At 41.7% G+C, this 27,319-nt stretch overlaps 1 protein-coding gene across 2 annotated transcripts in view; it reads right to left on the minus strand.

Moving 5' to 3' along the window:
* Positions 1–27,319, minus strand: part of LOC146566719 (partitioning defective 3 homolog) — a 357,883-nt gene that overhangs the window by 305,296 nt on the left and 25,268 nt on the right. For both annotated transcript variants that reach the window (XM_085286313.1, XM_085286312.1), the window contains exon 2: positions 17,813–17,914. In XM_085286313.1, coding sequence (XP_085142439.1) covers positions 17,813–17,914 — 102 coding nt within the window. The remainder of the gene's footprint in view (positions 1–17,812; positions 17,915–27,319) is intronic.

Below are 27,319 nucleotides of genomic sequence, written 5' to 3' on the forward strand. Positions count from 1 at the left end.
ATGATGTGTGGGGAAAGCATCGTCGGCAAACGTGTTACCTGCCTGTATTCAAACATGGCCCATGGAACAACAGGAGTCTAACACATCTCCTTCAACAACAACCAAAAGAAAACAGCTTCGTGATATTTTGATTCACCGTATTCTGTACTTTTACAGCGGGAGCGTGCAAATAGGACGCACGTTTTTAGGCACGACTCACAACTCTGTAACAGAATAGCTGTGGAAAGTCTGCGTGGGTGCCGGTATTTGGCAGGATCGGGTTTACGTCTCGCTTCAAAAACCAGGTTGCTCCATCAATAACAGTTCTAATGTTAATATTTTATTCAGCGTGTCACCTGCATGCTTCTTACGAGGAAGAAAAGGAGTGGAATAAAAGGATGAGGAGTGACTGAGAGGAAAAGAAACGCAAGCCTTCACACTCCTGTCAAGCCAAACTAGTCCTGTTGAGCGTCCTTGCTGTGGCCTTTGTTTGCATTTCAGACTTTAAAAACCTTTACAGTGAAAACACTTGTTCCACAGATGCACGCTTCCCCAATCCTCTAGGGAAGGGGGATGTCTGGCTTGGCTTAGCCTTATTGTACATGTGTGTACATGTGTGTGTGCTCTAATGGTGCAGCGCTCCAATTAGCAGTCCTGTTAGCAGCGAGAGGTGCGGCACCTGAGGCCAGGCAAGCTGCACTGGGAGTTCCCCGCTTAACGGAGCATCAGGAGAACCAGCCCCTTTTTTTTGGTTTGACAAAGCACTCACAGTGACATTTCATTGTGAAGACGATGTTAATATTTTGTCATGTGGCTGTGGAAATGACTTTTACTGCAGAGTGGGAATACAGAGCAACAATTCAGCCACACGCTACTCGGGAGACAGAATAAATTGCAAAGTGAATAGTAAAGCGTTTACCTTGCGTTTCATATCAGGAGAAGGATTTAAAGCAGAGACACACAAAGTGCAATAAAGTACAATATTGTAGCGCTCTGAAAGCTACACTATATCTGTGTTAAACAAGGCTGGGACAAAGCAGGGGGAAGAGTGGCTCGCCAAGACACATTTTGATTGATGCATCTTTATCGCTGACGCATATGAGATCATTTCACTTTTCCCCACGTTGTGATGTGTGTTTTTGTTGCTTTTTCAATAATCTGTTACTGTCTTGCTACAATTCCTTGCAGTGGAGACACGTGCAGCGTGCAGAGCCCTTAATCTAAGGCTAAGACGCAGCTTTTTTTCCCTTTAAAATCGTGTTAACATGGTCTTTTGCATTTTAAGCATATCCATTCATTCTAGTGTGTCTGCATTTTTACTTCTTTTTTAGTTTTCTTCTCTGTTTTGTCAACCCGATCGGTGCAATTCCAGTTTCACCAGCTGGGTTCTGCTTTCTTTCTAATTGTGATGTTGATGAGGATCATGAGAGTGTACTGCCCTCGCCTGCCTGGGGTGCCATTTGGCAGGACAGTGGCTGGCCTATCGCCCTCCTCGTAGCCTGGCACCGTGTTCCTTCTATGGCCTCTCACATCTGTGTGTGTGTTTGCATGTGTGGACAATATAGTTTTAACATGGTCCATGTCCATGAACACACACACCTCCACCCCCCTCCACAGTTAGCAATTTGCTCAGCTCCAGAAAAAACTGCTGTGTTTTCTTTAGCGCAAACACTTCTCCTGATGCTGCGTTTCAGCGCGCCACTTTTATGTTGTGTGATTATTATTTCGGGCAGAGAGAGACAGAAAGAGATAGAAAAAGCAAAGTAAGAGGTATTTGATTGTGCACGGAGCTGGAGGTTGATATGAATATCAAAGAGTTTTATTCCTGTGAGCAGGTGATGCTGCCTGTGGTGTTCAGCTCACACTGACAGGTGGTCTCTTTTGGTGTGTGTGTGTGTGTGTGTGTGTGTGTGTGTGTGGCTATAGGTTTGGGTGTGAACAGCACTCATCGGGTGTGCATTGGCTTGTTTGTAATATACAGCCTACACTGTGTCTGTATATGTGTTTCAGCAGATTAACCCCACCATATCAGACTGTGGCAGTGTGCCTCTGTTATTTAACACTCATGACGTCTCATCCATTCAAACAAGGCTTGGGAGGTGGTGTGTGTGCCGCGTTTATGCCGACTGGAACAGCACACTCGCCGTCTGCATTTCATGGCTGATTTGGTAGAGGAGACACAGAAGATGAAATATTGAAATGTGCCATCTACGCTTTCCCCAGAAGGTTTTATTGAACAAAAGTTGCTCCGTCAACCCACAGCGTTTCTGTGGTGTTTAAGTTCAGGGGTTTCTTCTTTTTCTTTCCCCTCTGTGACTTCCCTAAATCCCTATAAAAGGGCCTTGGTGGAATAAGGAAGAGCAGAGAAAGGATGATGTAACACAGGAAAAATAAAATGATAGAACACAGAGTAAAGTAGCATAAGACAGATCATCAAATAAAGATCACTGAACACACACAACAGCAGCCTGTTGGATATCAAGAAAAAACAATAACCAGTTCCCAACATGCTTTGTAACGTTGTTTAATGTGTTGTTTTCACTATAAACGGATACAAGTAGAAAAGATGGCCATAGACTGGATTGACCCCTCAATCAATCAGTCCAAGCCGAACATCATTAACTCCCAGAGTCTGTATCAATGCTTGTGTATCAATTCAGTTGTGTATAGTTGTATAATTGCATACATAATAGGTATGCAATCGTATAACTCTTCAATAGTTTTATTGTTAGATTACATTTTGTAGAGCTTGAAGAAAAATGAGTAAATCTAGCCAGCAAATATTTGATATTTTTAGCCAATAAGTGTTACTGAAGTAAAATTTAGTTATATCCATACAGCTAAACAAACAAACAAAAATGCATCAATACGATAGAAACATTTTTAGATGCAAGAGGGTTCAAAAGAAACTCATGCCTTACTAAAGTTAAAATATTTTTCTCTCAGAGTTTTATTCAAGCCATAATTAGGTATCGACCTATGAAAAAAGAAATAAAAGACTTAGCTGCAGCACCTGCATGTTTTTGTTGATATATTTTGAGCCAAATGAACAGAAATGTAACAACACGAGTTTACAACTAAGCACTCCATTGCATTGACTACACAAGTTGCATAGGACCTGCAAATTATGCAGGGACCCCGAACCCCCTTTTAAAACAAGTGCCCATGTTTTACAACTTCAGTGACGAATGAAGCAAACTGCCCTGCTGCTCATGAGAAGAGGAAATTAAAAAAGACTGCCGTGTGAGAAAGCTTTCAGGTTAATCCAAGTTTAAGGTCTGCAAGCTAACATCAGTGTTAAGGAGCAGTGCATATGTCTCTAGTCTGTCCCTCTGGTTAACCAGTCTGGGCAGTGCATTTCTTTGTCTGCGTCGTGCTCACTTGCCAACTTCATCCACGGCTTTGCTTACCAATGCTGTGCCTGACAAAAAGTAAGAATGAAATACTTCTATTAGTTAGGCTACAGCATTTATTAAAAAAAGCAGCTCAGAAGGGGAGACTAGAGGAGCCAATATGACTGGCTTTATCTCGTGAGCCACAGCCAGCCCCGTGGCAAATGGTTTTCATGGCTCGCGGGCTTGCTTTGGGGGCCCCAGGGAGGTGGGAACTGGCTCCGGGTCTAACAAGTTTTGGTGACATGAAAAGACTTTTAAATAGAAGTGTTGCCAGCTTCCTTTTCACAAATATGGTGACGATGATGGTCATGAATAAAACAATAACCACCTCCAATCCCCCGAAACCCAGACAGAGCCCTTTGAGTTGTTAATTGAAGCTGGAGACACAGAATTTTAAAGCAGATTCAATTATGTCAGAACTGAAGGTTATTTACTCGTTTCCCCGTAACGATATAAAAACACTTCTGTACAAACTATATTTGAACATATTTTAATGATACCAACACTTAGCAATAAATCAAGAATAAAACATTGATGTGTAACAATTACTTTGATATATTTTTAATTTTTACCTCCGAATCACCTCAAATGATCTGGTCATCTCCTGTTTTGAGCTGTAGATCACCGTGTGGAATGTCCACAACTAAGTCTACATCCACACTAGCTCGGATAAATTTGAAAACGGCGTTTTCGTCTGAAATCGCTCCGGGTCCACTCTGTTGTTTTCAGTCGTTTTCACAGAGTTGTGTGTCCACATCGAAACGGCCGAAAACGCTTACGTTCCAGTCCTGCGCATGCGTGAAATGCAAGATGATTGGACCTACCTCATTTCTGTCTGCTGCTCATTTGCTTTCCGGCTCTTTGAAACGTCGTGGCAAAATGTTGAGGACAAGCACCGAGTTTTTTAAATGGACTGACAATGAGGTGGAGTTATTGCTGCGAGTAACAAAAAAGTACAAAGTTGTAAAAGTGATCGAGAATTAAAGAATTTGAAGAAAAGCTGAAATCTTTAATTGGGCTGTCAAAATTGAGAGCAAACAAAGCAACTTCTGTATAATGCCCTCCGCTATCTTAGTTTAATTGGTCACATGACTGCATCACATGACTAAAATGTGTCATCGTTTACGAAAAGGCTCCAGGTTCGCTGTCCACACTGCGACGTGAAAACTGCGTTTTCAAATGTATCTGCTTTGGAGCGCGTTTTCAAAACGCTGCGTTTTCCTTGACCAAAAACGCCGTCTCAGTGTGGACGGGAGGCCAAAACGGAGAGAAAACGAACACGTATTTGTGTGGACATAGCCTAAGTGTTGTGGAGGAGGTAGTAGAGCTTTGTGGAAAGGAGTCTGATATAAGTCAATAACAGCAACACTGAGTTTTTGAGGATTTCCAGAACTTTTCAGTCAGTAAGTGCTGCTATTTTTGCCGCTGTTAGCTAGCATTATTGAAGCTTGAGGTGCATCCAAGGTTGTTGTTGTTTAGCAGACTCGTTTTCGGCTGTTCGGACACGGTAGGGTTGATCTGCTTATAATTGCAACAACATCAGGGATAAATAAGAATCTTTGTGTATGTTTTCCTGTGTTAGACCCATGACTTTATTACAGGAGATGAAGATCTAGGTGAGGAGGAAGAAGGATGGGTAGAGGAGAAGGAGATGACGACAAACAGATGATAAAATGTTCAAATGTATGAATCTTACATGGTCCTGTGTAGTTTAAAAGAGCTAATTGTGAACGTTCCAGATTAGTTTGAGGTGACTTATTGTCCTCCTGTTCACAGCTCTTGCTGACTAAATTCGATCATTATGCTTTACCAAAGAACATAAACTTATTTTAGCTTTCTTTTATATTGGTAGAATGTTTTTAAAGATTCAAGATTCTTTATTGTCATTATACAAGTTTAACAAAATTAAGGCAATACATCTGTTAAAGAAATCAAAGATTAGGCTAATATCACAAATTTAATCAATGCAGTTGCTGTTTGAATGGACTTTTATTAACTAATGATATTAAAAGCTCTCTGACAACAGGGACAGCAAAGAGACAAATCCCTCTGACCAGCGGCTGTGGAGGCGACGAGCACGTAGCGTTTCAGCATGTCTGTAAGCCTTCAGTATTTTAGCAGAACGGGACATAATCTGAAGAGGTCTTTAGCCTTTTCTCACGAGAAGACAAGGCAATGAGAGCACACAACCATGGTGTTAGAGGGGATTCAGTCTTCTGTCTGCTACAATATGCCTGTCTAAAGCTCTCCAAACCAGGCTTAGCTTCCCGGCCCTGGCATCGCCTCCCTCCGTCTCCGTGCCAGTGTCAACTTCAGCTCGGTGCAGTGCCAACCGCCAGCGCCAGACTCGGCTTAGCTTGTGGCGATGCCAGCTCCACACTTTTTAGCATCTTTTCCTCTGGATGCTTTTCTCGTCTCTCGTCCCATTTGTTCATTATTTTTTATCTCTCCTTCTTTATACTTTGTCCATATTTTCTTTACTTATTCAGATACGTCAACCATGCTCATACAAGTTTCTGTATCCGGTGGTTCGGGGTAAAAGCTGCTGTGTTTGCACATGTGCTTTACCAACACTTCCGTCTTCCATTAGCCTCCAGGCCACACGCACATTTATACTAATTACTATAATATTTAAATCCACACAGCGCTCAAAATCCCAAGTAGCTTGGTATATGTCATATACCCTGTAATAAATTAATGCAGTCTAAGAAACAGCGCTTTGCCTTCCCGAGTCTATTTGAAAGCCAATTTTCAGACACAACCTTGGAGTGACTTTGGATCTGTGAGGGTAATTATATATGGTTCTGAAGAGAAGTAGTCAAGTGTTGAAAACAGCCACTCACGGTCTGGAGACTCTTGAGACAAAAGCTACAGAGGCTTACTTGTCATGCAGAGGAGACACGCGCTTGGTTTAACAAGGACTTGAGAAGCAGCGGGGTGAGAGGGAAATAGGTCTATATTCAAAATAAGCAATTGATGGTAGATTAAACTTTTCTGTTTAAGATTGTGGTTTCTGTTGAACTCGTTCTGACTTTGTGTAAGTCGTTTTCAAGCTGGCAATCATAGCCTATAGAGCCCCACGAAGAATGCACCATTGCCCCCATGAGGTGAGGTGGAAATGGCTCGTGTGGGGAGACGATGCTTTTCTCTGAAATGGTACCGAACTCACAACAGCCACATAATGAGGCAATAAAGATAAAAAGCAAAGAAACCAAACCAATACCTCACACTGGCTCATGCCAGTGGGCCTTGCGGGCGCAGCGCTCGCCACATAACAGAGAAAATCGACTCCTTTGTTATGTTAGTGCTCCTAGGAACATCTCTCCAGGGGGTTTTGAGAGGCCTGCAGGATCCCAGTAGGGGGGGTGTCTGTATCTGTCACCTCTGTTTAGGGCCTGTCTCATGGCGCCTGACCCAAATCAGCCCCCTGGGGCAATGCCGGGCCCCTCCACAAGACTTTGCCGCTGCAGATAATAGGCTTGTTTGGCAAAGTGTCCAGACACTGAAAGCAAAGCAGCCCTGACAGCTGTCAACCAGAACCAACATCCTCCTGCGTGACACACGACCATACACAGCTCAAGGATGAGAGTGTGCGCGTGTATGTGTGTATGTTCAGGATCATTTTCTACACAGGCGTGTTCGAGAGCAGAGGTTGCTTTGGCACAGCCTATCCAGAGCTTTGGTTAAACGGCCTGGCATTTCCAGACAGTATTCGGGCTTCCAGACGCAACGTCAGAAGCGATTTGGCGCATCGGCAAAAGTCTCTTCCTGTAGGGGAGCTGTCACGCAGGAGAAATCAAAGACACCTACATGACTAGCTGGATTTCCTCTGAGCTGAGAAACAGACTCGGTGACATGACCCACTTTTACCAGTTTTAAAGAAACCCACTGTGGAAGATGGAGGAGTTGCCTGCTGCTTTGCAATATGGAGCAATAACATTCTTACCCCAGGCACAGGGCTGTGTATGTCACGCTGCATACGCCGTACAGCTGAAGCTGTGTTTTTGTCAACAAGAATGGACTAACGCCATCCATACTGGTGGCTCAGCACGTCTAAAATAGCAGCTTCAGCAGATTCGCTGGGCTTTCATGCACTTGTATTACCTTATCTCAGCTTCATAACCACAACATGACCTTTGTTCCACATCAATACATGAAAATGGTTCGTCAGACAGAGAGACTTCATCTCATCTGGCGCACACTGGACTCGGTACAGCAGACGCAACCTTGGAATGACATTCTGTCTACAACTTAGAAAGCTACTAAAAACACTGATGACAAATTAAAGGAAAAACCTGAACCATGGAATCCTGTAGGGGATTCAATGATTTTGGCTCATTTTTGGCCCCTCAGAGAGAGGGGTCACTGCAAATCAATTCCCAAAACTTGGAGAATCCAACCCATAAAGGAAAAACTCTATTTTATTATATGCATTACCAATTCAAAATGCATTGCACTTTATAGGACAACCTGGGCCGGGCAATACTGTGATTTTGCACAGATGTGAGACCAATTTCCCGCTTAAAGCATTACTTTACAGAAAACAATCTGCACGTTTTAGATACTTAGCCCACATGGGCTCACAAGATGCCAAAATACACAGCAGTGATGGCACTTGCAGTATTATAAAAACATAAGAACAACGCTTCTTCCATTACTCTGCAAACAAAGAACTGCTCTGGATTGTCTCCTATGCCACGCTGAACAAATAACAATCAGCCAGACAAAAGCTGCCCTTCCAAAAACAACCCCCCAAAAGCTCAAGTTTCTTGTGATCATTCGTCTAGAGGAGCTTGTCAGAAAATAAGGACACGGCGTAGCCCTTTAATCAGTGCAAAATGAGCAATGAAAACATGAAAGGCCTCATGTAGTAAACAGTCTTCTTGCTACCGAAGAGACGAGTAAACCTGCTGGTTTCTGTAACTAATGTATGTACCTGAGTGTAACAGCGCACACGGAGAGTTTCCTCACTTTGGATGTCTTTTTGCACGCGATAAGCACAAAGACTGCGGCTGCAATGGGCATCTCATCACAGCGAGGGAATACGACCGCATAACTGAGAGGGAGGGCGTTTCTGAAAAATTACAACGGTGCTCGACAAATCTTTCCCGAGTAAGTGAAATTTAAAAAACTAGGAAGCAAATAAACAAGCACGAGCAGACAATAAATCCAAAGCCCCAGAGGAAAATGAAATGAAAAACTGCTTGCTGCCGCCCACAAGCCTCCGAGCGGAGCAACGGAGGTGAGGATAAAAATCCGCCAGCGCGCTGAGCCTTTTAAGACGCAGAGCTGACTTGGGTCCTTACAGGCTAATTACAGCTGACTGCGGCAGGGCGTGTGTCTGTGGAGATGTATGTGTGTGGGTATGTGTGACTATTTCTGGGTGTGAGTTCTTGTGTGAGCACGATGTCTCACTTGGTATTGAATGCTCCTTTATGGTCTTTATAGTTAAGAAGACATTTGGACTTTACTGTAGCCAGGAGACGTATCTGTGATGCTAGTTTCATTAGCAGCAGTAACATAGATAAAACAAAAGTATATAACTACTAGTTGCCTCAATCTTGACATCATTGTGGAGTTATGTATCAGCTTATCTGTTTCTGTTTTTCCAAAGCAGAAACAGGTCCTGGTGGTTCACAGAGAACCAGAGAAACCGTAAAGAAAGATGATAGTCTGTCAAGCCACAAGAGGGCAGCATCTGGGCTCCAACTCATTGATGACACATAACTACGTCAGAAATGAGTCAGGTTTCAGCGCAGATCACAAACCTTAGTGTAGCCACAGGAAACTCATAAATACAGCACACATTGTGACTACATCTCAGATTGATCATTGCATGAGTTTGGTTTCTGTGGAGTCATTACATTATCACAGTAAAAGATGGACTTGTACTTACATAGCTGTATTTTTCTGTTACTGAGCACTCAAAGCAAGTTTTACTACAAGCCTCCATCACCCAGCTACCTCTAACATTCACATGCACACACTCCAAGGATGGGGCAACTTCAGTTTCAGCATCTTGGACCTGAGGACACTTTGACATGGAGTAGCTGGGGATCGAACCACCAAACCAAGCTACAAATTGGGAGACGACCTGCTCTACAAACTGAGCCAAAGCCATGGCACGTTTGGACATTTAACCTCTACTTTTAAAGCAAAGACAGAGGAAACTTTATCCTGCTCCGTTGCAAAAATCAAATTGGTCTCAGTGGATTCTTAAATCTTTCATGAAGTACTGCACAAGTCAAATTAACCACAACATCAGCTAAACTCAAGATGTCCAGAAAAAGAGAAGAATAAATGCAGCTTAGTGCAAGTCTGGAATCTCAGAGACAGTCCAACCATACAGTCTTCAACGTATGCCAACAAACAGGCCTTGTTCACACACTCGTGCGCACACACACACACACACACACAGACAAACAGAGTAATTAGTCTTTGATTTCCCCTGGCAGCGCCCTGGTACCAGGGGAAGCTGCTGGGACCCTGCTTTAGCCTTGGCTAATTTCACTCACGGCTTGATCTCGACCCAGCACAGGTGCCCACTTGGCACTCGACTGGCGTTGCCATGGCAATGCCAACTTCAGGGGCCAAGAAAATGCCAATTGTCCAAGGGGCTCAACCACAGAGACCATGGATATGATGCTCATTATAAACAGGACACATAAGCAACAAAAGAAGAAAGCAGTCAAGTCTGGACAGTCAGGCTACATCTCTTTTTCTTTTAGGAAATGCCATGTGCCTGTCACTCTGAGGCCGGCACCCATTCCTAGGAACAAACAAAACAAAAAACGTCATTCTGTGCAGCAGGCAGGATACAGACAATAGGGGGAACCACCGTAACCTAGGCTTGAGCGCCTCTTTGTGGTTCACAAGTGTCACTGCAATACCTGCAGCTCTGCGTCTGCATGCACCTGCTGTAAAACACAAAACACCACACTGCTGATTCAGGTACCTCAGCTATAATGACTTTTTCCTGTTAATGGCTTAAGGAATCACCCTTCACCCCTGCACTCATTAAGCCCAGGGACAGGCTCACTTTGTCTAACCGCTGTTCACAAGGAAGTGCCAGCCTTTAAGCGACAAGGGGAACAACGTCGTTTGAATTATCTTCATTTATCGAGTCTAAAGGTATAATGCTGGAGAACTGAAGCGCTGAAAGGTAATAAAGAGGAATGTAGGAACAGACATGAGAGAGCTCATACTGTACTTGAGTATCCCAGGTAAGCATCTTTCTTTCCTGCCACAGTTGCAGCTTCATATCTCTCATGAGATGTGAACTATTAAACTGGATTTGCCTCTCAGCATAACCATTGCACATACAGGCCCATGTTTTGCATGTTCCCTGATCTGCAATTCATTTGATTCACCATTTAGCTCAAAGAACTCTGTAGTCGGTAATCAGACAATACGTTTGTCTAGTGCCACAACAATTTTGACAGACCATACATTGTAATCGCTAATGTAGTAGACTCATTTCCCTGTAATGAGCATTTAACTTGAATCTAATTTCATTTAATTGGCCATATCACAGACATTTCCTGCTTTTATGAACTCATTTCATCAGGCACATATTGTGAATTTCTTACTTAAGGCCATCTTCCAACCAGAAGCCTTTCTAATTGCCGCACTGGCATCTGGTGTATGCATAAAGTGCCTACATCGCAGTCATTTCTAGCTGTGAAGCAGCAATTTGATGGCTACCAGAATAAATTTTTCACAGTTTACCCTAAGGCAGAGCTACATCAGAGTTTACCCACTCCTCTTTACAACTGACTTTTCTTGTGTTTGTATCTTAGTACTTATTTGCCAAGAGCCTAATTCAGTGAAGAAACCAGTTTGATTTGAGCGTTGTGACATGGCAGGAGCAGCTATCAGAGGTTGGTACAGAGTGGTCATAAAGGGATGGACGTTGTTAGCAACATTACTCAGGTAGGCTGTGTTTACACAATGCTCAACCCCAAATGTGTGGCAAGAAAATCTGCACCACAATTTTACATCACCACCATTGATAAGGCAGGAAGAATCAATGGTTTCATGTCGGCTGAGCCAAGTTCTGATCCTACCATCTGAATGTCACAGCACAAATCAAGACTCAAGACAAGCTATCGTTTTTGTAATCTTCTATTCTCCAGTGTAAATTGTCCGTGGCTGACACAAGAAGATATAATGTGGTCTTGTAGCCCATCGTGTTGTAGACATGTTGCTTGGTCATGCTCTTCTGCATACATTGGTTGTAACAAATGGTTATTCCAGTTACTGTTGCTTTCCTGTCACCTCAAAGCAATCTGCCAATTCTCCTTTGATCTCTGATATAAACAAGACATTTTCATCCAGAGAGCTGTTGCTAACTGCATATTTTCTTTTCTCCAGACCTTTCTCTGCAAGTCAAACAGATGGCTGTGTGGGAAAATCCCAGTAGATTAGCAGTTTCTAAAATACTCCCACTCAACTGGCACCAACAACCACACTACAAAGTCACTTAAAATCACCTTTCTTCCCCATTGTGATGCTAGTGCTGAACTTCAGCAGTTTAACTTGACCATGTCTAAATCTCCAAATGCTATGGCTGCCAAATAATTGGCTCATTAGATATTTTAACTTATGAGCAGTCAAACAGTGTACCAAATGAAGTGGTCTGTGAGTGCACATAAACAGCACAACTAAGGCCCTATTTACACATTTCATTCACGTGTTTCATATTCAGATAAAATCTAAATGAGAAACTTTGATTTGAACATATTTGCACTTTTTGTTTTATCCTTCAGTATCCTAACGAGGGTAAACCTGCTAATGAGATAAATTAATAAGATGAGTTATGGCAATAACATTTTAGCTAGCAACAGTTTAGCTAGCATTTGCTAACAATCCATAAAATAACAAACAAGCTGTGAATAAATACTAGATAAATAAATACTAATACTAAAGGGGTAACCTAATTTTTTTGTTGTTCTGAATAGACGCTATTTTTCCATTATATTTCAATCATGTGTTCATCATCTGAAAACATTAATAGGTTTTTATTGGGTGTTACAGAGATCCCATACCATCATGGTATCAGAAAAGTTGATACTTTACTTATTTTTGCTAAGAATAGCAACTTACTTGGCAAAAATGATCTTTATTATTCTTATTATTTTGCTATTCATTTTGCTAGTTTTTATTATATTTTTTTCCCTTTCTGGGGAAGGCAAAAAAGCCCTAATCACACAGGGAGCCAATAAATGCGCAGACAGACAAATGCATTTTTGCACCTGCAAATGAACAGTTTGGATGTGATTTCAAGACACAGTCTTCTGATCCTAATTTGTTTCAGTGGAAATATCAAAATTAGGTTTGTAGCTGCTAACCTACTGCTCATAATACACTTCGGTCAGGTGGTGGCAGTGTGCACCAAAAAGCCAGTGTGGAAGCTGCTATCAATTTTAAATGAGCCACTAATGTGTTAGCTTTACTGCAATATACTAGATAATAGTACAATAGCAGAGATTATTAGTAATAGACAAAAATACAAGTGATATTGTTAGGAGATTACTGATCTGACTACTGACTTCAGCCTAAATTTCAGTCAAAGAGTAATCTTAATAACATCTAAAATCTAAATATAACCCCAACTCGTCACTATCATTGTATCAGAATGATTTTTAAAGGAAGAATTGAAGACATGAAGTTCAGCTTCACACTTGAAACAAACCGAGATCAGCAACAGGGTCATGTGTGCAACACAAAACCAAAAACACCCCAGCTGTACAAATACACTCGTACACCTCATGCATGTGAAATGGAAGCTGTTGATCAGTATGAAGATCTATGGAGCGGACACGGGCAGGCTGCAGCATGCAGCTCTATGACTGCACATGAATCACAGCATGATAATCTGACTGCTGAACCTGAGCCAGATATCACTCACTCACTCACAGACACACACACACACACACACACACACACACACACACACACACACACACACACACACACACACAGAGCACTGTTGGGAGGACATGACGTGCTCCTAACAGTAGAGCCACCGAAACTTGAAAGGAGTGAGATCATTCATGCTTTAGTCACACATTCACATTGAAATTCCTGTCGCGTAGATGCATGCACATACGCAGTTCTATTTTTTGCAGATGAACAGAATAATATCTATGATACAACCTGTCTAATCGATTTTTTTTCCTTAAAAAGCACCAAAAAATGAGCCTTAATGAGAAAACCAAGGAAAAAAGGCACCAAACATGATGAAGAAGTAAAGCTTAGAAGTCTAAACATCCAACACATTCAAAAGACAAACTGTGTCAGCCCTTCATATCCTTCCACTGCTCAAAGATCTGACTCCCTACTTCATCAAACAGATCAACCCTCACACCAACTCCATGAATAACTCTTTCATAGCTTTCCAAATGCACTTAATACCTGTATCCGTTCTGATTAGCAGGGAAAGGCTTGGATTTATTTAAGATAAGCAGGAACATAATCTCTGCTGTTGTGACATTTTAATATTGTCCACTCTACGTAAAGAGACATCATCGTGCTTTTTCTGATCAGAAATGTTCCAAAACATGTTACTCAAGAAATGGGTGGACATCACCATCATGGGTGAATATTCTACAGGTTGCTTTCCCAACATTTATTTTAAGATGTTTTGGTAGGAAAGGCGAATAACACACAGGAAAACCCTGCAGCAGCCTTGGGCACATAGGTGAGCAGTGAGCTACAGCACCGCCCTCCCTACATAGCTTTAGGCAATCCACCTTTGTCAGCAGTGCATTTCCAAATCATGTATTTTATTTCTGACAATCTATTTTTATTTCCCGTGTCAAGATAACGTCTTTAAAATTCAGCTTTTGCATTTACATGTCACAGAAATCGTTACGAACATCAGCAAATTATAAACAGCAAACATGGAGAAAACTAGCAGCATCAGTCCTCTTGAGAGAAAAACAAACAGCGGTAACCAATCAAGAGGTTTGTGTGGACGTATTGTCTACAGGTGTGGTTGGTTTATAGTGTTCAATATTACAGGCTACATCTTTTACAGTTAAATTATGTCATTTAAACTCAGTTTTAAACACTGAACTTTGACTTTGCAGTTCATCTGCAATGATACAGCACTGTAGACACGCTACGTGGGCTATTAACCAGAATATGCACAGACTGAAATGGACAGGACCATGTTTATCAAGGGCGCAGGTTATTTGTGATATCTCCTAAATTCCTGACTAATAGTCCTGTTTGAACTGCACCAATGTGACATGTCAGAGAGTAAACGGAAAGAAACGCGGAGCTGGAAAATTTCTGCTGAAGCTTATAACATCGCCAGCACGTCTGACTACAAATCTCGGCTGCAAAAGGACTATGCCATCTCCACATACACATTCATTCAAACAACATAGCACAAAGCTTTGTGGTTCACATATATCAGGAGAAAACCAAACGTTTGTACAGCACAAGCGTTTTCCTGCCCTGGAAGTATTCACACATACAAGAATGTGTTGTCATTACCAGGTTAAAATGGGCTTGTTAGGAGGTTAGACAGTAAAAGAAGGAGGGTTAGTAGATTAGGGAAAGAACTGGACAGACTGGATTTACCTCTACAGCTGCAACCACACACACAGACACACAAAGGAGCAAACACCCACGCACCGAGATAAAGTCATTCAAACAGAGCTGTTCCACCAGTTTGAAGTTGGCTGTTCCAGTCGACTGCCAGCTGACTTTCTGACACTGCACTCTGTCATTTGGTAACTATCAACACAGTATTACTACAGCATGTTGGTCTTGTGACCAGAGAGTCACTGTTTACTTTTTAGGCCGAATGTCTACCACAGGTGTAGAGCAGGCTAACCTGTTAGAACTAACTACTGACAGTTACATGAAAATATTTAAAAAAAATTATCAGCAAGGCAGCTAAAAATGTTATGTCAGCAAATTTCATTTTTTCCCTAAATTCTCTATTCTGCCGTCAATGAGAAGGTACTTATGCCGTATGACCACCAGGGGGAGCAGGAATCACAGCATCAGAACAAACTGAGGCTCTTGAAAGGTCAAAAATGTATACAGAACTGCCACATTTGTTTCTTCTTTCTTTGCATTTTTCCAGCCAAATACCACCGATGTTGTAAAATAAGAGAAGAATAAAAAAAATAAATAAAAAATTAGAAACCAGTGTTTCAGGCAGCAGGTGCAAAACAGCTGCTCTCCCCAATGATCCCACCTGATGTGTAACCATGGCACCCACCACATAGTCATTGTCAGGTGTATAGAGGTGTATAGCTGCCTGAAACACACCATGTCTCATCCTCGCACAAATGTCCACACGAGATCAAAAAGAATGCGCACGTCAAAGAGAAAGAAACAACTATGTCACCTAGCTTTGCAGACTTGCTCAACATCACAGTATCTGCTGTGGGAAGCGATCCGTTTACCATAAAACAGGGGGACAAAACACAGTGTTGCTGAGAAAGATCAGATTTCAGTGATAACGCTGGCTCCAGGGCATCAGACAGAGCAAGAAAACAGAGCAGATAGGAATTAAAGATTACATGTTCAATTGAAACCTGGATGATTCATAGCCTTTTTAATGTGTGGTGGCCCTGTTAGCTTTAGTGGAAGACATCTCTGAAAAGGTGTGAACACCGGATGTGAACAATCATCCACATGATGCCAACACCAGGATAAACTGCAGTGACTAACAGTAGGTGGCTAATGCCCTTGCGATGAATTGGAATATATTTTAAATGATTTTAAATTACTAACCATCTGCACCTGCTTGCAATATGATTTCATTTAATAATTGAAATGACCTGAAAAGTGGTGATTTTTATGGCACACATTAAAGCCAAAGAGCTAGTGACTCAGGTGTAGCCAGCACTGTTCCCATGGGAAGGAGGCAGTGGGGCTGTGGGTAATCGTTTACACTTGTCTAGTGGGTGGGGAGGGGTGGGTAGTGTGATGTCATAAAGCCTCATAGATTTTGCCCACACAATCTCCCAGTGCATCCGGTAAGAATTCACAGGGCTTCACTTGTTTCACTGTGCTTGAAATTCTAGTAAATATATTAAAACTGAAACACAGTAAAATAAGAAGTACATAAGCATTTACAGCCTTTGCTCAATACTTTGTTGAAGCACCTTTGAACATGATGCTACAAGCTTGGCACACCTGTTTTTGGGTAGTTTCTTCCATTCTTCTTTGCAGACCCTCCCGAGTTTCAGTGCATAGCCAACCATTCTCAAATCTCTCCAGAGATGTTCAACAGGGTTCAACATACAGAGTGGTCCCAAAGCCACTCCTTCGTTATCTTGGCTGTGTGGTTTGGGTCATTGTCTTGTTGCAAGATAAACCTTCAGTCTGAGGTCTAGAGCACTCTGGAGCAGATTATCATCAAGGCAGCATTGATCTCTCCCTTGACACTGACGAGTCTTCCAGATCCTGCCGCTGCATAGCATCCCCACAGCATGACGCTGCCACCACTATGCTTCACTGTAGAGATGGCATCAAGCAGGTTCCCTTTCTAGACATTACGTTTCGCATTCATCCAAAAAAAAAGTTCAATTTGTTTAATCAGGCCAGAGGCTGTAGTTTCTCTACTCTGGCCTGGAGTCCTTCTGGTGGCCTATAGACAATTCCTTGGACTTCATGGCTTGGTTTGTGCTCTCACATGCACTCTTAACTATGAGACTTTATACATTAGGTTCCATAGCTAACACTGCCAATCAACTGAATTTACCAAAGGTGGCCTCTGAACAAGCTGTAGAAACATCTGATAGGTGATCAGTGCACACAGGATGCACCTGAGCTCAAATGTGAGTGTTATGGAAAAGGCTGTTAATACTTCTGTGCATGTTACATGTTTCCTGTTTTGGTTTTTAAATAACTTTGCAAGAATTCCATGCAATTTTTTTTTCACTTTGTCAGTATGGGGTATTGTGTGCAGTATTCTGAGGTGAAAAATAATGTAACCCATTTTGGAATAAGGCTGTAACAGAACAAAATGTGGAAGAAGTGAATGCTTCCTGGATGCACTGAATATCAGTAAACACAGAAATACAGTGCCTCCTTGCACACAAAGTGGAGCCTTGAATGTAAAACAGTCTGCAAATATGAAATCTGCAGAGTACTTCCAACAGGCTGAACTGATTAAGCAGAGAACACGGTGAGCAGTTTACTGCTCTGCAAGGTTTAAGCAACGGTGACAGCAAAAACAGTCAGGTGTAATCATAAGCACATGTCAGTGAAACCTTTGTGGTACAGCCAAGGCTTTATGCACAAACATTTTAGAGTTCAGATAATACTTTTTTCTGCCTACAAGGAAAGGCTGAATGAAAATGAGAAGAGATAGAATAACAGGACAGTGTGGCAAATAAACAAATACAATGTGCAATCAGCTATGCAAACATATTCTTTCTCGCAATCTAACACCGACTTCGACTCACCCTATCTTTGTCATCCACCACATCGCACAGCATATCATCCTGGTCCAAAATACCACCATCGCCATGTTCCAACCTGTTCACCTGAACCCAGTAGCTGGGGTCCTAGGAGAGGAGAAAAAAAAAGGAGTTAAAGTATAATCTGTGTAAAGAGATCACCTCGATTTGTACCATATACAATCAGGATTTGTAGCATTATGTACGTAAAGCCATATATATTATAATAGGATTCCCAAACCAAATGAATTAGGAGCTTGTGACTGTAGCAATCAGCTGATCTGATCGCCATGTGGTTCATATCATGATCCAGTCAGCTGGCACACAGGAGCTCTGACATAGTTATGGATTGACATCATGATAGCGGTTATGAAAAATTATAATCCCCTGCTGGATGGCCTGCAAACTAAGCATATGGCTCACATAATTTTTCATGTCGATGTAGAAAAGGGAATGCATGTGATTGACAAGGATCATCCACCCTCTTTCCAGTCAATGAATTAAAAAAAAAAACATTGCCCTTGTTTGCATATTTTAAAATATTTTTGCAGGATATCAGTATGTAAACAAAGAACCCGATAAAACAGCAATATAATCCTGCTTGCTTTTTTGGTTTGTTTTTTGTTGTTTTTCCTTTTCTTCACTTTGTCCTGTCCGAGAGTATGAGTCAGAATTGTTGTCTGAAAGCCCCAAAAGTGGAGCATTACCGCATTCACTATAACTGTGCACTTGACAGTCAGATAGCATTCATTAGCATTTTTATTTTGGGTTATACAACCTAACGGACAACACCGGGAAGGAAGGAAGGAAGGAAGGAAGGAAGGAAGGAAGGAAGGAAGGAAGGAAGGAAGGATGGAAGGAAAGAAAGAAAGAGTTAAAAAAGTAACCAATATTACAAGATATTTTTACATCCAGCAGTAGCACAAGAAAGTGTGCCTGTGGGTACACAGGTGTTCCTAAGGTCTCTCCAGTAGTGTCTAACAGTGGGTGTGTGGAGCCACAACCCCGCACCCCAGGACCTGAAGCAGGCATGGAGGAGACTCAGGGCCCAGTCCTCCAGAGGCCCTCCAGCATGAGAGCCGCAAGCAGACCACGGCAGGGACAACCGTGGCCCCCATTCAGAGAAAAGCAATACTAAACTCAGATTATTCCTAACTATTAATATTATTATGCCTTTTTCAAATGCAGACCACTTCTCCTGCACTATTCACTGCATCAGAAGAATTATAGAAGCAGTTAAGTCGAGAACAGGGACTAAATTTCAAGCTGGATGAAAAATTGTATATTTATAATGTTTCTATTTTAAGTTTTTTTCAGTCCGAAGTAAAACTAATACCTAAAAGAAAAGGAACACTTGTTCTTTCAGCTTTCTTTTCAACTAGTAAAAAACTGCTGTTTCATTATGCTCCACAATTTAATGAAATACAACATCTGTGCACAGAGCATTGATAGAAATACAGAAGATTTGGTGTTTGGCAGCTCCACCATCCTCTAAAACTACAATCATAAAAACACGAAATGAGGGAAAATCTTTTGGAAGAATGGCGAAACGTGCATTTGCTCTGAGAGACTTCCAGACGCGTGGAGAATCAACGCCAGGGTGCACTGAAGCCGTTTCGGTGCCACGTGTTGGGCAGGCACCTTAGATTTATGTTAGTTTTAGCTTTAACTGCCAAGCTTTAGCTAGCTAGGCAGATGTCTCAAGAAGAACTCAGTTACTGCACTACTTGATTTTGACCTTGATTCAGCAGTTTTAACAATTATTATGCATTCCTATGGTTTTTGGCAATTTAAAGCTTGGCAAATGTAGTTACCTCATTTTGTCTGTACAGCACTGTGTAGGCTGACATGGAAACAAGCTATGTAAAACAGCTTCACATGACATGACTGCGGGTTTGTGTACAAACAACCTGATGGAAGATTTCATGTTTATCTGTACTGGTTTAGCTTACTTTGAAATCAAAAGCTTTATTTGTCTTCTTTGATCTGTGTCATCCTCCCACATTTTGGCTTTGCCCAGTTCATAGCCTACAAGTACTAGAGCATGATAGCTCATTCAGTCAGGAGGGTAAGGAGAAACCACAGAGCCCAGTGATCGTCCTTCCTCCTTCGCTGCGTTATGAAAGAATCTTCTAACTCTTTTGTCTGGATTTTGTTCTCACCATTTCCTTCTCTCCGCTTCCCCACTTATGCATTCCCTCCAAACTGAGCTGTCTTAAGGACTGTGGTTAAATGCCTTCATGCACATCCTTGTTGTACTGAGCTCCAGTGCGGTACACCAGGGAAAATGGTCCAAATCGTGAGGGGAATGACTGTGTGGTATTTTTCCTTCCTTTTGAGGTTATTAAAAGGGAAAAGATGGCGAGTTCATCGAGTTGCTTCCAAATGACAAGACAAAAATACGTGAAGGCTTCAGAAGATAGTTGCTATTTTATTAATGTCCAACACAGTAAAATCAGTTAGCCATTACAGAAAGCAAATATAAATGTATATATGGACTGTGTTTAAAATTAATCCTTATGTAATAGTATAACAATAAAAGCAATTACAAAACACAAACTGGCTGCCAGCATTACAGAGCAATAAAGAAAAAATGTTGAAATGTTGTCATGCTGCTTGTACTGTTCCAGACTTGTTGCTCAGATAAGATTATGGGGAAGAAACATAATTCTGAGAGAAGCTCAGCCGCACAACTTAATTCCAGAAATACTCTGAAGTGATGAGGAAAAGTCAGACAAGCAATTCAGATTTTACTTACAGATACACTCCAGCCTTGCATCACTGTTCTTTGGTTCATCAGAGCCACATCTCTTAAATCTGTGTTTTAAAAAGGGTTTGGTGTAAATACTTCGATCTCAGCTAAACTCCATGAGATGGCCTCACTGCTTACCTACATGTAAGCAGTGAGAGCTCTTAAGAAGACACGGCTGGTCATGTTAACCGTTCAGCTCACGAAAAAAAACACAACCCACAACTAAATGGTGAAATCCCCTGTTTAACCTACTTCTTAGTATTACTTCTCTTCTTTCCTTCTGCAGCCCTGCGCCACAGCTGAGAATATACAGCACCGCATTAGCAACTTGAGCGTGGTACTGACGTATTTGGATTTAAACACCCTGTTATTTTTCCTTTAATGATGTCTGACAGTGTCAACGATCTGTCATGCCACTGAGCTTTTCGTGAGCCTTCCCTTAAACGCCATCACTTATACTTAAGATTTTCTGTGTTCTCTTTTTACCTCTAATGGAAAAACAAACAGTTACTTAAAGTGTAAAGACTGGTATGCAGTAAACTGGTATGCAGTAAACTGGTATGCCATCATGGACCTTCTGTAAGCGAACCACTAGTAATCCACTATGTACTTGAGCAAAGCAGTTTTATTATGTATATCCCATTTAAAAACAGGCCTGTTAAGCAGCTAAATTTTCTATACAATCAGAATGGGACAACTTTTCTCTTCCAAAAGGCAACTGGTCTTCCCGGTTCCCAAACATTTACGGACTGTAAGGCGGTAAGCTTTCTATAACTTTCAGTCACAGGGTGATTGCACAGTTCATCTGGTGAGAAACAAACTCTTTCCAAACAATGATGGTCCGGGTTAGACTGACTGTAATCACTCTCAGATAGATTGGCAAAGGTTTGCCACCCAATTCAGAAACACAGACGGGCTGCCAAGAGTACCAACGTGTTGCAATCAACCCAAGTCAGTCTGCACCAATTAGCAAAGTTTTTCTGCAACAAATCTCTTTGCAATAGGTGATCTGACTCAACTGGTTGTATTCGAGTTATGTTTGCATATCAGTACAAGGCTGGTGAGCACCTACGTCATAAGTTAAATCACCATCCTGCAGTTTTTTTGTGGATGACTTTCTGAATTCCTGTTTCACATCCATGAGGTTCTGGGTGGATTCTGAATCTAAGCAGTCAATGTGAATCTCGCTTTAATCTGTGTATGTAGACGGTAAAAGATTTGCAACAGACAGCAGCATGTTTGTTATTTCCACCAATTTATCACAGTTAATCACCATATTATCTCCAACAGATTGGATGCAATTACCAACTTGACCTCATTCAATCACAAACTGATAGCAGACTAGATTGCAAGTTCATTGCCCAGTCGCAGTAACTTCACTTTTGCCACTGTGTCCAACCTCTGTTCTCCTTGTGAAATCTGAGGCATGTATGTCAACAAAAAGCACAGTGAAAAATGCAAACAGGTAAGATTATTATTAACTTGTAGAAACCTGTGTATCATGTGTTGAATGGTTGCATGTTACATCACTGTCTTGGGAAGTGTGACGTCTTTTTTCCAGTGTTGCACAGTCTGAGGTTGAAGACAAAAGGCTTCAAGGGTACACGTAAGTCATGAACAAACGAACCTGAAGCCCTTCACTGTCCTTCATCATTTTATAATAGAACTAGGATTATGATGCACATACTTTGATAGTCTGTGGGATCAACAGGTCACACTGAAACCACAAGATGCCAGATGAAACTCATAAATATGACACCTGACAGGTATTTCAACATACTGTAAACACTTGGGAACTTTAACACCAGGCATTGCTGGCATTATTGTATTACAGTAATACTATCGCCTAATGTTTAAATGTTTCCTCAGTAAGTCTCTAAATTACTGTCACTAGAGTCAAGAACCCGTGAAAAGGAAGTTACACTACAGAATGAGGAGAACCATGAACTTTCTTTAGGCAGCACTGCCAAAACCAACATTTGGGGAAAGCACAGGGTTTTCAGTTTCACTTTAATGATACAATGTAGCAAAGTAAGAATAACGAAAAAAATAGGCCCGACCTGCTAATCAACTTTCATAAGAACAACAGGATTTAAACATGATCCCTGTTTTGTCGAGGAGGAGACTCCAAGGTTTAAAAGACTTTTTTTTATACTTAGGTAAAAAAAAAACAACAACTTACAAATAGTAAGAAAATGTATTTTGATCGATTTCTTGTAACAAGGCTTCTTGGCAATAAAACTCATTACTGACCAAGATTTATAGGCCCATTATACTTATTTTGTAATTGTTGGTTATATTGTAATCCTCATCTTTCAAAAACCACCTGAATTTGTCAAAATGGTAAAATCCGGGCGAGGCTGATTTGTTTTCCTGTTTTGAATGCCTTAAGCTACCATGATACACCAAATATTCCTGTTTTAAGTTTGTCTCTAGCCAAAACGGAAGTCTGATCACTCCTGATGCTGGTCACCAGCTTGGTCATGGGGGATGGCACCCCATTCTGTAACCAGCATTTGCTCGAGTAAGCCAGTGTGGTTGTGTTGGTCACTCAGGCACGAACGGCACGCTCAAGCTGATCCCACAAGTGTTCACTGAGGTTGAGGTCAAGACAGGCAACTCCATCTTCTCCACTCCCAAATTCATTGATGAACCTTGCTCTGTGGGTGTAAGCCGTGTCATCTAGGAGGATAGCGTTCACTCCTAGATTGCGGAAATATGGGATTGCCACTGATTGCGGAATCTCATCAGGATAACTTTCTGCATTGAAATCACCTCCAGTGATGACAAGCCTTGCTTTTTCCCATGAAGGAAATACCGCCACACACCACCACACTGCCTCCATCAAAAGCTGTTACCCTATTAGTGCACCAATCAGCAAAGCGTTCTCTGTGCATTCTCATGGGCAGAATTGAGCATCAGTAATAATCAGGGCCCAATCTGGCACCTGATTATCAGCACCTGGGGTATCAGAAGCTCAAAACAAATCAAAAAGCAGAAAAAGCAGTTTGGCAACCCACACACTCAACTTTGCTGCTCAACTAACGTAGCCAAATTTAAGGGGAAATAAACAGACTTTCAAATGTTAAAGCAAAGAAATAATCAACCAAACACAAATTTGCTTAATTTTTGTGCTTTAATCAGATGTCAACACATGAATATTGCATTGAGCGCCTGTCCCAGTGCCCTGATTAACCACTTTTGATCTTTATTCACCCACACAATGAGTGACATGCCGCCACCCTACACCGATCAGATATCTCCTTCTGAGATTCAGCCTAAAAAGGTGAGAGACAGAAAACACAGAGGCTGTTTGTTGTCTGTGTCACAAGCACACACACCCCCACACACTTGTGACATAAGTCCAGACAATAGCTTTCTTCACCCCTCTATCTGTGTCTTTGTGCTGAAGTGAATTGCCTGTTCCTGTCAAAGACCACACAAAGACTGGTGCCCTGGAGGAAGCTCGTGGTGAGGGAGGGTGGGAAAGAAGGAGCATGTGCCTGTGTGTGTTTTATGAGTGCTACATTAGCTCCTGAAAGTGTTCCTATTCCCACAGGGGGAAATGTCACCGTCTAAATGGGCTTCTCAAATATCCTGGCCAGCAGTAGGACCTTGTAGCGCAACAATAGCACATCTGACTCCAGCCCAGAAGGTTGAGTGCTCAAATCACATTGTGGTAAGAGGTTTTTGAAGTCAGCCACCATCAGTTCACGTTAGCCACACAAAATAAGCTTAGAAAGTAGGATAGCTCTGTATGCCACAACTCCAAAAATGCAAACAACACTTTAATTACTTTCCATTGGGGAATGTGGAGTATTTGGGGAAGATCCCTCACAGGCGGCATAAGTATGATGTTGCATTTTCACAAACCACAAACAGCCAGAGTTTACGGGACAAATGAAATGTGACCGTGTGTCTTAAGATGGCATCTGCTGTGTAAACTGAGAAAGTGAGTGAGATGTGATGAAAGTATGCAAGCAGCTGCCAAAAAGAGGAGTCACAGAAAAGAACAACAGTGCGTTCATTATCTTATCACAGTTCTGCAGGTGCCGTTCAAACACAAATCGCTCTGCAGCAACATTATTCACTCTGATCTTTGTCTTTATATTAAGTCCATGATTCAATTACAGTTGTAGTGAATGCTTTGACGAAGCTGTGCAGAAGGGCTGGCCATAAGAGATCTGCTCTATGAATCATGATTCTCCAAACAGATACAGTAAGGGAAATTTTACAAATGCTGAATTTGTAAAGTTAGCTCATTTCCAAAGAAATGAACACCAGGTTTGTGCACATCTCAGGAGGGATTCTGGCTGACTCTTGTCGAAATCCTTTAGGTTAGCTTCAGAAGGTCTGGAGACTGACAAGGCTACTCAGTGACCTTAATGTGCTTCTTTTTCAGCCAATCCTTTGTTGCCTTGGCAGTATGTTTCGTGTCTTCGGTGTTTTGGCTGATGGAAGGAGAGGAGGAGGTTCTCATTCAAGGTTTTACAGTATACAGCCCCATCCATTGGTCCCTCGGTGCAGTGAAGTCATTCTTTACCCTTAGCAGGAAAAACTGTAAGTTTTTTATAAGTAAGCAAACTTATAAATTCTGCAGGGAATCAAATAATTATTTCCCCCTGTAGATGTGTAATCACATGATTAGTTAGCCTTATAAAAACAAAACTTTACATTGTGATGCTTTGTTCCTAATATTAGTAGCTCACTGCTTGTCCACCACGCTGTCTTCTGATGTCGACGTGTATCTAAGTTGTGTCATAGCCAGTCATGTCTGTTTGTGGAGGAGGAAACTTTCATTTAAAAATAGCGCCTGCATGACTCCTTCAACAAAACAGACCACATGCCAAATTCTGATTCTTCACAAATTGAGCAGGGATACAACATTTGACTAATAAGACTTCAGCTAATGAAGTGTGCTCATGCAAATCTGTTTGTCTGCCATGCTGAGCCATTAATTTGTGCTTGGCATAGGACTAGTCCAAAGGAAAGAGCCTATAGCTTAAAAAAAATCCCTAAATCTTACTAAACCTTTGGAATTTGTGTGTAATATGTTTTATGGTTGTTTTTGACCTAGCAGTAATCTAAAGAAGAGAATAATAATCATAAAATATGCAGGCCAAATATGACCCTGAGGCAGATGAACACTTCAGTGAAAAGAAAACTGTAAGAATGAAGCAAAACTGCAGTCCTTGTACGAGTAAAGGAAGGAAGGCAGGTCGAGTTTCCATTTGGTTGGTTTATCTGGGAAGGTTACCGTAAGCACTCAGTGGGGTAAATTTTGAGATAAACACATCTTTAGCTGTATTCAGGCTTATTTTAGCCACAACGGCCCCTTGGCTATTACATCATAGGAAGTGGTTACACATTTCAGACACATTAACCTGACTCTGTCACGCTGCAAGTCATTTATGAACAATGGAGTTAACAGCACTTTGTTTTTGTTTTTTAAAGGGATGAGCATCGTGTAAAAACATATTTCTCACCAAAATCTCAGGAATTCATTAAAAGATGACGACACATTCCCCACCCTTTCACTCTCTGACCGAAGGGCTTATAGTCTATGAGCATTAGGCAGTGACCTCTGACCTCTGGGGTACAGACCTCCCTTTGAATCACTAAATGAGCCTAATGGTTCAACCTCTCAACTCTTACAGTTTGGGCTCTGTAGCACAATAACTGCTGTGATTTATAGTTAGCATGCTTTCCCCAGTGACTAACAAACATTACTGTCACACTTTCTGCTTCTCTTGCACACACACACACACACACACACACACACACACACACACACACCTCCTTATCTTTCCCTGAACTTTAACTGTTTCTGTCACGATAAAGTAAAGCAAATGCAGAATAAAAGATACAAAACAGCAATGGGATACTGTCATGACTTAGTCACATGTAGTGCATGGAAATAAAAGGTGTTTCCAGAGGTGCTTAGTATCTTTGTTTCTGTGCATTTCGCTTTATTCTATAGCCTGGAATGCCTTTTTATCATTAACATGTCCTTGTCTGTCATGAAGGCTGAGAAGTGGGTGTGTTGCTGGTGCTCAAATGAAAAGCTAACACAATCCTTACATAAGGTTCATCAACACCAAACATACTAAGATTACTGATAGAGTGAATAAATGTGGATTCCTGTCACTTCTATTAGGGTGTGTAATCATCCTCATATGCAAACTAACAGATATTTCTGGCAGCTCTGCAGTCCATGTTGTCCAGTCAGAATTTCCCTGTGGAGCTGACACTGTTAAATCACACAGGGCTAAATACTGGGTGTTTACGAAAGCATTCTTCAACTCGAATCGACTCGCTGGTTAATTTGGCTGACTGTCATTATACTTGGGGGGGGGGGGGGGGGGGGGGGGGGGGGGGGGTGAGACAAATCCTTTCCTGTGGGGGTTGATTTTCCAGTTTAGTTCACCAGGTTTGTTTTGGTTTACTAAAATAGACCGAACAGGACATAACAATTGCCTCTAAGAGGAAAATCGCAGCGTTAAAACTGTTGCTACCTACAGCCTGTCTGTGCGGAAGCAGACTCCAGTCGGATAAATAACTAGCGCTCTGATGGAAGTCTTACTCTGGTATTCCTCTGAGACAAAGTCACCTACAAGGTCTGTGCATTATTGATGTCGGCTTCCAGAGTACAACGCAGAGAGAAATATGATAACCCAATGTCCACGTGCAAGGAGACCTGAACAGTCTGGAGTCCTGCTGCAAAGTATTATTCAAACCACCGTATCCAGCATGACTCAGAG

This window comes from Mchenga conophoros, linkage group LG9, assembly GCF_057382185.1.
Source record: "Mchenga conophoros isolate Kocher_MC1m ecotype Shallow Benthic linkage group LG9, M_conophoros_male_GT1.1, whole genome shotgun sequence".
Classification (NCBI taxonomy): Eukaryota; Metazoa; Chordata; class Actinopteri; order Cichliformes; family Cichlidae; genus Mchenga; species Mchenga conophoros.